Source organism: Mercenaria mercenaria, chromosome 11 (genome assembly GCF_021730395.1).
Source record: "Mercenaria mercenaria strain notata chromosome 11, MADL_Memer_1, whole genome shotgun sequence".
NCBI lineage: Eukaryota > Metazoa > Mollusca > Bivalvia > Venerida > Veneridae > Mercenaria > Mercenaria mercenaria.
The window spans coordinates 53531071-53544087 of record NC_069371.1 but is presented as its reverse complement, the minus strand read 5'-3'; the positions used below and the strand labels follow the sequence as shown (position 1 = coordinate 53544087).

The 13017-nt window shown below is 37.9% G+C and overlaps 1 protein-coding gene across 4 annotated transcripts in view; it reads left to right on the top strand.

Annotated features, from left to right (window-relative positions):
- The window catches only part of LOC123531301 (potassium voltage-gated channel subfamily H member 7-like), a 463598-nt gene that overhangs the window by 392476 nt on the left and 58105 nt on the right, over positions 1-13017 (top strand). For all 4 annotated transcript variants that reach the window (XR_008366046.1, XM_053517472.1, XM_045312132.2 and 1 more), the window contains 2 exons: positions 774-1193; positions 11979-12378. Coding sequence is in view for 3 of the 4 variants with exons in the window: in XM_053517472.1 (XP_053373447.1) it covers positions 774-1193; positions 11979-12378 (820 nt within the window). In the remaining variant the exon portion in view is untranslated. The remainder of the gene's footprint in view (positions 1-773; positions 1194-11978; positions 12379-13017) is intronic.

Here is a 13017-nt window from a genome sequence, read left to right as displayed (position 1 = left end):
ATGCTTTGGGGGAGACATGCGCTTTTCTACAAAAACATCTGCTAGTTACATTATAATTCATTTAGAGAGTGTGACAGTTGAACAGATCAATATAAACATGTTTATTATTTATGGCTGATATGGATGAACACATACATCATTGCTACAGGGACCTATCAGTAACTAGAATGCTCATATTTTCTTGTTAAATAATTGTTTCACTCATATTGAATAATGAACATTGTTATATTTATCTGCACAACTGCTACATATATTCTTTAATTATCAGTATTTGAAAGTATTCTTTTATAATAACAGTACTTGTATTTAATATCTTGAATTTCAGAGTATGTCTGGATGTCCATTATGCTTCCTTCACAACTTAGTTCCTTCTTTATTGCAGGAACAACTACAACCAAATTTTTTGTTGCTGTGAATATTAGAATGACAGTACTTTTAAGATGTTTTGTGTAACCTAAAGTTATGTTCATTCTTAAAAACCTATAGATGGGTTGATAGATATTGTTTTAATTACCAAGATGGGTTCACTCTTTGAGACCTTTAGGGAGTTGAGATAGTTACCTAAAGCTTATTTCACTCTTTCAAACCTACAGTTGAGTTGAAATAGTTGCCTAAAGCTAGGTTCACTCGTTCAGGCTTATAGATGTCAGCTGTTATAGTTATTTAAGTTAGGTCATTGTTTGAGGCATAATTACCTAAAGTCAGGTACACTGTATAACCTAGAGTTTTATAGTATTGACGAAAAGCACTGTTTTTATGACATCTCATTGCAGGTATTATCACTTGGGGCGGATGTGCTTCCAGAATACAAACTTCAGTCGCCACGGATACACAAATGTACAATACTACACTACTCACCATTTAAAGCTATCTGGGACTGGATCATACTTCTTCTAGTGATATACACAGCGATAGTCACTCCATATATGGCAGCGTTTCTGCTAAATGAAAATCATCGAGACAAAAATAAAAACAGATACAATGACCCATTAACAATCACAGATCTTTTAGTGGACGTTATGTTTATAATTGATATTTTAATAAATTTTCGAACTACATATGTAAATAAAAATGACGAAGTAGTGAGCCATCCTGGGAAAATTGCAATACATTACTTTAAAGGCTGGTTCTTGATAGATGTGGTTGCCGCTATTCCATTTGACCTACTTTTGTTTGGATCAGAAACTGACGAGGTGAGTATGTTTTGATGCTATGCTGTTGTCGGTAAGTATTGACCTGGCACTCATGAATATTCCGTATGTGTTTCCATAAACTAGTTTCTTGTGTCCAAACCTAAATAACGATATGAATATTGAAATACCAATAAGATAACATCATTATGTTGTAAGTGCAGATATAGCTGTACTGATAAAGCGTTCAGCTACCAACCTTGTGGGTTCAAGTCTAGTCTCTGAACATATCTCTTCTTTTTCATCTATAAAGTTAACAGACAGGAAAATTGTCAAATTCATTATGATTTATAGTTCATATATTGAAAGAAATACTCTACTATTGAACATTCTTCAACGTAACTGTCAGTAAACCGTTTTACAAAATGTTGACTAAAATCTTTAGGACAGGACAGGTGTTTGTTCTTTCAGTGGACAATTAAGGATCTGGCACCCATACACAAGAAAAATAAAAGGTTTCAGAAAATATTGTAAGAATAAAAGTAATTTCTATAAAATTACATAGCACTGATTAAAAAAAAAAAGTTACACTGATTTCGAAGCCATGGTAACATGCATAGAAGGCTGAGAGTTTACCACTACACCACTGTGTCATTGCCTCATTGTATCGGTTATTTTGATGATTGTAGATATTTTCAGGATACAGAAATTGCGTAAAATAATGAAAACACCCAATATTCCCGGGCAAAGATTAAGGAGTGTCAGGTCAATACGTACAGACAATATAGTCCGATTTTTAGGTCAGCGAAGTTGTCCATAAAGATGAGTTTTGAAATGTGTTAACAGTCGTCAAATTGCCTTAATAAGTTTGGCTTATTTTTGAAGTCACAAGTACTGTTGCTGACTCCTAGCATTAGCATCTTACGTAGACAACTTGTTAACAATTCACAAGCTCTTTTCTCTTTATACTTATCATAACTGAATGAAACTTCATACATAATTTCCAATGTTAGTAGTAATTGAATGACATTAGTTTTTAGCTCACCTGTCACATTATGACAGGATGAGCTTTTGTGATCGCCCTTCGTCTGTCGTCCCTCCGTCCATCCACAATTTCCTTGTGAACATGATAGAGACCACATTTTGTATTTGATTTTAATCAAACTTGCACTCAACTTGTATGGGCATAATATCTCGGTTCCTTTCAAAAACTGGCCAGATCCCATGAAGGGTTCCAGAGTTATGGCCCCTTAAAGGGCCAAAATTTGCTATTTTTGGCTTGTGAACACGATAGAGACAACATTTTGCAATCAACTTTCATAAGGCTTGCACACAACTTGTATTGGCATAATATCTTGGTTCCTTTCGAAAACAGGCCAGATTCTATAATGGGTTCAAGAGTTATGGCCCCTTAAAGGGCCAAAATTTGCTATTTTTAGCTTGTGAACATGATAGATACAACATTTTGCAATCAACTTTAATCAAACTTGTACACAACTTGTATTGGCATAATATCTCGGTTCCTTTCGTAAACTGGCCAGAACCCATCATGGATTTGAGAGTGATGGTCCCTTAAAGGGCCAAAATTTGCTATATTTTGGTTGTGAACACGATAGAGACAACATTTTGCAATCAACTTTAATCAAACTTGCACACAACTTGTATTGGCATAATATCTCGGTTCCTTTCGAAAACTGGCCAAATCCAGTCATGGGTTCCAGAGTTATGGCCCCTTAAAGGTCCAGAATTTGCTATTTTGGCTTTTGCAGCCATATAGAGACTTCATTTATGGTTTGATTGATACAAACTTGCAAAATATCTTCAACAACAATAAATCTTGGGTTCCATGATGAATCTGTCAAATCCTGTCATAGGTTCTGGAGTTATTTTATATCTGATTACCTCCCCTGATTTTAATCAAAATGGATTTATATCAGTAAGTACTTATAGGACTCATTTGAAATTTCATTATTTTCATTAGTTGGACTCAGAAATCAGGGTAGATAAGTATGGACTGATTTTATGTCAGATTATCTCCCTTTATTTCAAATTAAAATTGGTATATCTCTGTAACTAATGAAGATACTGATCTGAAATTTCATTTATGCCATCAGATGGACTTGGACAATCGGTGAAGATACATATTAGAATTTATGACAAATTACCTCCCTTTATCTTTTATGTAAATGAATATACCTAGCAGCTTCTAATGAGATTGGTTTGAAATGTTATTTATGTCTTCCATGGTAAGAAATTTCTACTTTTACTTAACTTTTCTAATGTATTGTTGTAAAGGCTTGTACTCTGTATCTACTGCATGCATATGCCAATGCATGATTACCTCTTCTGATTTTAATAAAAATTGTTTTATCGCAATAAATATTTATAGAACTCATTTGAAATTTCATTATTGTCATTAGAGACAATCAGGGTAGATAACTATGGACTGATTTTATGTCAAATTACCTCCCTTTGTTTCAAATTAAAATTTGTGTATCTCAGTAACCAATGAAGATACTGATTTGAAATGTCATTATTGTCATGAGTTGGACTCAGACAATCAGGGTAAATAACTTTTGACTGAATTTATGACAAATTACCTCCCTTTATTTTATGTAAACGAATATACCTCAGCAGCATCTAATGAGAATGGTTTTAAATGTTATTTAAATCTTCCAGGGTAAGGAATAGTCATGCTAGCTCAAAAATGCAGCATTTGAGCCTAGGACCCTCAAACTTTATGTGGAGATTGGCCCTGACTAGTATGTGACCCATAGGTCAAAAAGGACTGTTACAAAAAAATATTTATCCTGATGATATTTAATGTGTATGCCTATGTGATCTATGTCAAAACTTGATCTTATCATTAAGAGCAATGGTACTCAGGTGAGCAATATAGGGCCATCATGGCCCTCTTGTATAACTTTTGCATTCATTTTATACGCCCGTTTGAAAAATGGGACGCATTATGGGAACGCCCCTGGTGGGCGGGCGGGTGGGCGGGCAGGTGGGCGGGCGGCGTCCACAGACTTTGTCCGGAGCATATCTTCTACATGCATGAAGGGATTTTGATGAAACTTGGCACAGTTGTTCACCATCATGAGACGGAGTGTTATGCGCAAAAACCAGGTCCCTAGGTCTAAGGTCAAGGTCACACTTAGAGGTTAAAGGTCAAATTCAAGAATGACTTTGTCCGGAGCATATCTTCTTCATGCATGGAGGGATTTTGATGAAAGTTGGTAACAATTGTTCATCATCATGAGACGGAGTGTCGTGCGCAGAACCAGTCCCTAGGTCTAAGGTCAAGGTCACACTTAAGGTCAAGGATACAAGAAAAAAACTTTGTCCGGAGCATATCTTCTTCATGCATGGAGGGATTTTGATATAACTTGGCACAAATGTTCACCACCACAAGGCGGATGTCATGCGCAAAACCAGGTCCCTAGGTCTAAGGTCAAGGTCCACACTTAGAGGTCAAAGGATACAAGAATAAAAACCTTGTCCGGGAGCATTTTCTTCTTCATGCATAGAGGGATTTTGAATAACTTTGCACAAATGTTCACCACTACGAGGCGAGTGTCATGCGCAAGAACCAGGTCCCTAGGTCAAAGGTCAAGGTCACACTTAGAGGCCAAAGGTCAATACAAGAATGACTTTGTCCGAACCATTTCTTCTTCATGCATGGGGGGATTTTGATGTAACTTGGCACAATTATACACCATCATGAGACAAATGTCATGCACAGTTCCCTTCTTTAGAATTGTACTTCCCTTTGTTGTTTACTAAATAGCTTATATTGTAACTTTTTTCATTACTAGATTGTAGGGAAAAATCGAGACCACTTTCTGTATACAACATGCATGCTACATCCACTTATGAGGTGTATTTTGCCCAAATCTCTACCTGGTAAAGATTTTTGTGTGGACTTACAATTTTTTTTTTGGATTTTTTTTTTTTTTTAAGATTATCTTCCCTTAGTTGTTACTATAAATAACTTATATTGTAACTTTTTTATAATTGACCGTAGGGAAAAAACAAGACCACTTTTCTGTGGTACAACATGGATGTTACTTTCAAATTTTAGGTGTATTTTAAGGTATCTCTACCTGGTAAGGAGTTTTTTGTTGACTTTGAAAAACTAATGACTTACTATGATTACTAAACAACCACAAAATTAAAATTCCATTTCCAAATACAGGTGCTAGAGTAAAGAAATTTGCTGTGACGGGCATATATTGTGACATTCTGGCATTCTTGTTTGATAATATTACATTACATTTTGTACTTCACCATTGTTTTAAGTTCACATGAATTTTATTAAAGGTGAGCTGTTAGTATAGGCGGATGGTCAGGCATCCATCGTCCAGTGTCAACATTTTTAGCTCACCTGAACTTTGACTTTCGAATTTTAGGTACATTTTAATGTATCTCTACCTCGTAAGTAGTTTTTTGTGGGCTTAGAAAAGCAAAATATAGATTACTTCCCTTTGTTGCTGCTATAAATAGCTTTTTCTTGAAACTTTTTAACCTGGTTGTTAGAATTGGATATGTTATTGTTTGGGCTTACTGTCTACCAAACATACAGAATCTGCATCTACATGACTGGTGTATATTGTGACATTCTGGCACTCTTGTTGGGGCTGCTAGAGCCAAATAAGGCTTTTAAAAGACTTCTTCTTATGAACAGCTTGAAGAATTTTCATCAAACTTTTGACTGTAGCATTATTATAATGTCTTCTCCAAAATTTGTTCAAAATGGGGCACTTAGCCCCTTTTAGGGACACTAGAGCCAAAATTAGACATACCTTTAAATGACTTCTTCTCATGAATTTCTAAAAGGATCTTCATCAAAGTTAGTCTGTAGCATCATTATTAGGTCCTCTCCTAATTTTGGGTCTACTAGAGCTAAAACTAGAAGTACCTTTAAACAACTTCTTCTAATGAATGACTAGATAGATTTTCAGCAGATTTGTTATGTAGGATCATTATAAGGTCCTCTCTCTCTATTTTGTTCAAATGAGTGCAGTTGGTCCCTTTTTGGGGTTGGTAGGAGTAAATGTAAAAATACCTTTTACTGACTACTTCTCATGAACCACTCAATGGATCTTCATCAAACCTGGTCTGTAGCATCAATATAAGGTCCTCTCATAAATTTGTTCAATTTGGGGTGCTTGGCCCCTTTAAAGGTCAGATGGTTAAGGTCCTCTTCAAGTGAGTTGGCCCTTTGGTTTACTTAAACTCATCTCCTCTTAAACTGTTGGTTAGAATTACACCAAACTTGGTCAGTAGCATCCTGGCATGGACCTCTATCAAATTTGTTTGAATGTGTCACCTTGCGCCAGAGTAGAAGAACCTTTAAAAAACTTCTCATGAACTGCTTGAAGGGTTTTCATCAAACTTGGTCTGTAGCATAATTATAAGGTCCTCTCTCAAATTTGTTCAAATGGGGGCACTTGGACCCTTTTAGGGGCCGCTAAGAACCAAAATTAGAAATACCTTTAAACAACTTATTCTCATGGATCTTCATCAAACTTGGTCTGTAGCATCATTATAATGTCCTCTCCCAAATTTACTCAAATGGGGGAACTTGGCCACTTTTAGGAGCCACTAGAGCCAAAAGTAGAAAAACCTTTATTCGACTTCTTGTCATGAACCGTTTGAAGGATTTTCAGCAAATTTGGCCTGAAGGTTAAGGTCCTCTTCAGATGAGTGACTTTGGCCCATTTGGCCTCTTGTTACTTAAACTCAGTTAAGAGTACCGTATTTTACCTAAGTCTTGGGACACCCTAAATCTTGGGACACCCCTAAAATGTGGAAAAATAATTATTTTTCTTGACCCTAAGTTTTTGGACATGTATTTTCTCAGCGTATTTTTCGTCCCTAAGTGTTGGGACTATGGTTGTGTACTGATTCAAGATGTAACCCAAATACTGTTATTATACATTGCATGGTGTTGTATCGATCAAAATATCAAATAATTATAAGAATCAAAGACTATTTTTTTTTAACATTTTCGTGTCGTGTTTTTACTAGTAAAGTGTTTTTTTACCATACCAGTTAAGTGTTGTATTTTTTTTTTATTTGTTTTTTTTGCTGCAGCCTGGAAGTCCATTTTCCGTTATTTATTTATTTTTATTTACCACTGACTGGAATTTACCCGCGAATCGTACAGATATCAAAACGCCATGCGGTAATTTTCCAGTCCACGAGCACGTGTGACCTATCATAATGTCTAACTTACAACGCCGTTACTTTTGTTCATCGACACGTATATAAAAACGCGCGTCACGCATTCATTTTTTGATTTTATCGCTTCAGATTTTCAACACCGATTGAGAAGTAATATAGTTTGAATTCTATAACGATTTTAAAAAGGTATCGACAGAAATGTTGGCAAAATTCTATAAAAACGGTCAAATTTTCATAAAATTACTTGCAAAATTTCAAACAGCACGATCCTAAATATTTATTTCTTTCTAAAAGTAAATAAATGATACAAACTATGGACATAAAATTAGACTTTTGACCAGAAAGTACAAAAAACAGATTAGAAAAATCTTAAATAATGAAAAGGCGGCAGCAATTTAAAAATATGAAGTAAAAAGATTTTTGGCAAACAGATTTCTGTTACAGGACCTCGTGAACGTAAATAGAAAATGAGGAGTAGGAAGTATGCCTAGTTAGCGGAGGAGGAAGTCAGTCTAGATAGCAGAGTAGGAAGCCTGCCTAGTTAGTGGAGGAAGGAGTCAGTCTAGGTAGCAGAGTAGGAAGCCTGCCTAGTTAGTGGAGCAGGAAGTCATTCTAGATAGCAGAGTAGGAAGCCTGCCTAGTTAGTGGAGGAGGAAGTCAGTCTAGATTGCAGAGTAGGAAGCCTGCCTAGTTAGTGGATGAGGAAGTCAGTCTAGATAGCAGAGTAGGAAGCCTGCCTAGTTAGTGGAGGAAGGAGTCGTTCTAGATAGCAGAGTAAGAAGCCTGCCTAGTTAGTGGAGGAAGGAGTCATTCTAGATAGCAGAGTAGGAAGCCTGCCTAGTTAGTGGAGGAGGAAGTCAGTCTAGATAGCAGAGTAGTAAGCCTGCCTAGTTAGTGGAGGAGGAAGTCAGTCTAGATAGCAGATTAAGAAGACTGCCTAGTTAGTGGAGGAGGAAGTCAGTCTAGATAGCAGAGTAGGAAGCCTGCCTAGTTAGTGGAGGAGGAAGTCAGACTAGATAGCAGAGTAGGAAGCATGCTTAGTTAGTGGAGGAGAAAGTTATTCTAAACAGCAGAGTAGGACGCCTGCCTAGTTAGTGGAGGAGGAAGTCAGTGTAGATAGCAGAGTAGGACGCCTGCCTAGTTGGTGGAGGAGGAAATCAGTCTAGATAGCAGAGTAGGAAGCCTGCCTAGTTAGTGGAGGAGGAAGTCAGTCTAGATAGCAGAGTAGGAAGCCTGCCTAGTTAGTGGAGGAGGAAGTCAGTCTAGATAGCAGAGTAAGAATCCTGCCTATTTAGTGGAGGAGGAAGTCAGTCTAGATAGTAGAGTAGGAAGCCTGCCTAGTTAGTGGAGGAGGAAGTCAGTCTAGATAGCAGAGTAGGAAGCCTGCCTAGTTAGTGGAGGAGGAAGTCAGTGAAGTCAGTCTAGATAGCAGAGTAGGAATCCTGCCTATTTAGTGGAGGAGGAAGTCAGTCTAGATAGCAGAGTAGGAAGCTTGCCTAGTAAGTGGAGGAGGAAGTCAGTCTAGATAGCAGAGTAGGAAGCTTGCCTAGTTAGTGGAGGAGGAAGTCAGTGAAGTCAGTCTAGATAGCAGAGTAGGAATCCTGCCTATTTAGTGGAGGAGGAAGTCAGTCTAGATAGCAGAGTAGGAAGCCTGCCTAGTTAGTGGTCTAGATAGCAGAGTAGCAGTGGAGGAGGAAGTCAGTTTAGATAGCAGAGTAGGAAGCCTGCCTAGTTAGTGGAGGAGGAAGTCAGTTTAGAAGTAGGAAGCCTGCCTAGTTAGTGGAGGAGGAAGTCAGTCTAGATAGCAGAGTAGGAAGTCTGCCTAGTTAGTGGAGGAGGAAGTCAGTTTAGATAGCAGAGTAAGAAGCCTGCCTAGTTAGTGGAGGAGGAAGTCAGTTTATGAGTAGGAAGCCTGCCTAGTTAGTGGAGGAGGAAGTCAGTTTAGATAGCAGAGTAGGAAGCCAGCCTAGTTAGTGGTCTAGATAGCAGAGTAGGAGTGGAGGAGGAAGTCAGTTTAGATAGCAGAGTAGGAAGCCTGCCTAGTTAGTGGAGGAGGAAGTCAGAGTTTAGGAGTAGGAAGCCTGCCTAGTTAGTGGAGGAGGAAGTCAGTCTAGATAGCAGAGTAGGAAGCCTGCCTAGTTAGTGGAGGAGGAAGTCAGTTTAGATAGCAGAGTAAGAAGCCTGTCTAGTTAGTGGAGGAGGAAGTCAGTTTAGGAGTAGGAAGCCTGCCTAGTTAGTGGAGGAGGAAGTCAGTTTAGATAGCAGAGTAGGAAGTCTTCTTAAATCTTAATTAGCAGAGCGAGAAGCCAGCCATATTGTTAGAACAGTAAGAAACATGCCCAATTAGCAGAGTAGGAAGAACATTTTTTTCCTGGTCTTGATTAAACTAAACTCACTTGGCCAGAATGTTTATCCCACACCTGCTAATCTCCAGACTTGTAACAAGTGGTTTATATATGGCAATGCTTCTTTTCCTGTTTCTTATATAACCAACAGGTTATGATTCTGGACTAGGTGTCTAGCTCAGCTTAGAAACTTGGTCATTTAAGAAATAATAAGTTCCTAAACGTAGTATGTCTCCCCCCCCCCCCACCTCTGGGGGAGACATATTGTTTTTGCCCTGTCCGTCCGCCAGTACGTCACACTTCATTTCTGAGCAATAACTGGAGAACCATTTGACCTAGAACCTTCAAACTTCATAGGGTTGTAGGTCTGCTGGAGTAGACGACCCCTATTGTTTTTGGGGTCACTCCATCAAAGGTCAAGGTCACAGGGGCCTGAACATTGAAAACCATTTCCGATCAATAACTAGAGAACCACTTGACCCAGAATGTTAAAACTTCATAGGATGATTGGTCACGAAGAGTAGGTGACCCCTATTGATTTTGGGTTCACTCCGTCAAAGGTCAAGGTCACAGGGGCCTGAACATTGAAAACCATTTCCGATCAATAACTAGAGAACCACTTGACCCAGAATGTTGAAACTTCATAGGATGATTGGTCATGAAGAGTAGATGACCCATATTGATTTTGGGGTCACTCCGTCAAAGGTCAAGGTCACAGGGGCCTGAACATTGGAAACCATTTCCGATCAATAACTAGAGAACCACTTGACCCAGAATGTTAAAACTTCATAGGATGATTGTACATGCAAAGTAGATGACCCCTATTGTTTTTGGGGTCACTCTGTTAAAGGTCAAGGTCACAGGGGCCTGAACATTGAAAACCATTTCCGGTCAGTAACTTGAGAACCACTTGACCCAGAATGTTGAAACTTAATAGGATGATTGGTCATGCGGAGTAGATGACCCCTAACGATTTTGGTGTCACTCTATTAAAGGTCAAGGTCACAGGGGCCTGAACATTGAAAACCATTTTCGGTCAGTAACTTGAGAACCACTTGACCCAGAATGATGAAACTTCATAGGATGATTGATCATGCAGTGTAGATGACCCCTAACGAATTTGGGGTCACTCTGTTAAAGGTCAAGGTCACAGGGGTCTGAACATGGAAAACCATTTCCAATCAATAACATGAGAACCTCTCGACCCAGAATGTTGAAACTTCATAGGATGATTGTTCATGCAGAGTAAATGATCGCTATTGTTTTTGGGGTCACTCCGTTAAAGGTCAAGGTCACAGGGGCATGAACAATGATAACCAGTTCCGATCAATAACTTGAGTACCACTTGACCCAGAATGTTGAAACGTCATAGGATGATTGAACATGCAGAGAAGATGACCCCTATTGATTTTGGGGTCAGTCTATTAAAGGTCAAGGTCACAGTGGCCTGTTCATGTAAAATCATTTTTTGGAAATAACTTGAAAACCACTTGACCTACAGTGTTGAAACTTAATAGGATGATTGGACATGCAGAGTAGATGACCCCTATTTATTTTGAGGTCACTTGATCAAAGGTCAAGGTCACAGGAGCCTGAACAGTGACTTGAGAACCACTAGGCCAAGAGTGTTGAAATTAAGCGGGATGACTGGACATGCCAAGTAGATGATCCCTATTGCAGCCAACCATCAATGTCTCTTTGACTTTCGCTCCTGACCCCTATTGACTTCTTGCCTATAGGACTTTGCATTGGGGGAGACATGCGCTTTTTTACAAAAGCATTTTCTAGTTTGTCGTTTTGAGTTCTTATGCGTAAGAATATATCATGAAGGCTGTAGGCCTGAGTGATATATTGTTTCGCATAAGAACGAAAAACTCGGGTTATTCTACGATAAATCACACTTTGAAATTTATTATTTCGATTCTAACATGACATACTAGTATCAACAGTGTTAGAAAAATTGGTAACTATTTTTTATGACCGTGCTATGCACCTTGATCGGATAACATCATTGCACGCGAGTGGTTTATCGCAGAATAACCCGAGATCTATTTTGCTCTAAATGTATGTAGGTTATTTGCTGGTCATGTTAGAATTAAGGTTAAAGACTAGTGCACTTGCTTAGATGATAGAAATCTTTGTTAACATATTATGGACCACATTTTCTAAAGGATCGCGATAACATCATGTTGGAATGTTTGTCTTATTGTAATTTAGGTCAGATTGGAAACTAAATCAGGTGAGCGATACAAAGATTTCACAGCCCACTTATTCTTAATCCTTATTCAAATGTTTGAAATGTTTTATTTTTCAGACAACAACATTGATTGGACTTTTAAAAACAGCTAGATTGTTACGGTTAGTGAGGGTTGCTAGGAAACTTGACAGATACTCAGAATATGGAGCGGCATTTTTGTTGTTGCTTATGGCAACATTTGCCCTGATTGCTCATTGGTTGGCTTGTATATGGTATGCAATAGGCAACTATGAAAGACCTTATTTATCTGACCCAAAGATAGGCTGGCTTGACGAATTAGCAAGACAGACACATCAGGGGTACAAAAATGACTCTTACGGTGGACCTTCGATGGAGTCAAAATATGTTACAGCATTGTATTTCACATTTAGCAGCTTAACCAGTGTCGGATTTGGAAATGTGTCACCTAATACAAACTCAGAGAAAATCTTCAGTATACTGATTATGTTGATTGGATGTAAGTTGATAGGGTTTCACCTTTGATGTTTCAGGAATCTTTAAGTGCAGTGTATTTACATGGGGCATGACTCACTATGCAACCTGAATTCCACATACAGAAATTTTCTTTGTGAATGAGCAATATACAGTCTAACCTGTTTACAGCTGTCACTGAAAGTGACTTCTACAGACAGATGACCACTGATTTTGATGTAGGACATCATGCAACATTGGTTTAAAACTTGGTTATGCTTATAATGTGCATAAACATTATCGTGTATCATATTGTACACATTCTTGTGTCATGTAACGAATAAAACTCTCAGTGTTAAAAACTGATACATCATTATCATATATTAGGATATAAAACACACAATTCAAAAACGCAATTTCTCTTTCCAATGTATACGATGGCTTCCTCTTCTCTTTTGTCAGAAATGTATTCTGTCTCATAAATGATGATAAAACTATCAGTGTTTTACAGCCTTTTAAAACAGCTATGATATTATATTATACATTTACTTTGAAAATGTTTGAATACTGGTTTTGATCGACCGTCAACAGTGTACAAAATATTTCAATTTATGGTAATTTTGTGCAGATTAGGCATGTTGCTAACAAAGATTTACTCAAACTAAGAAATTAAATTGTTGCAGCA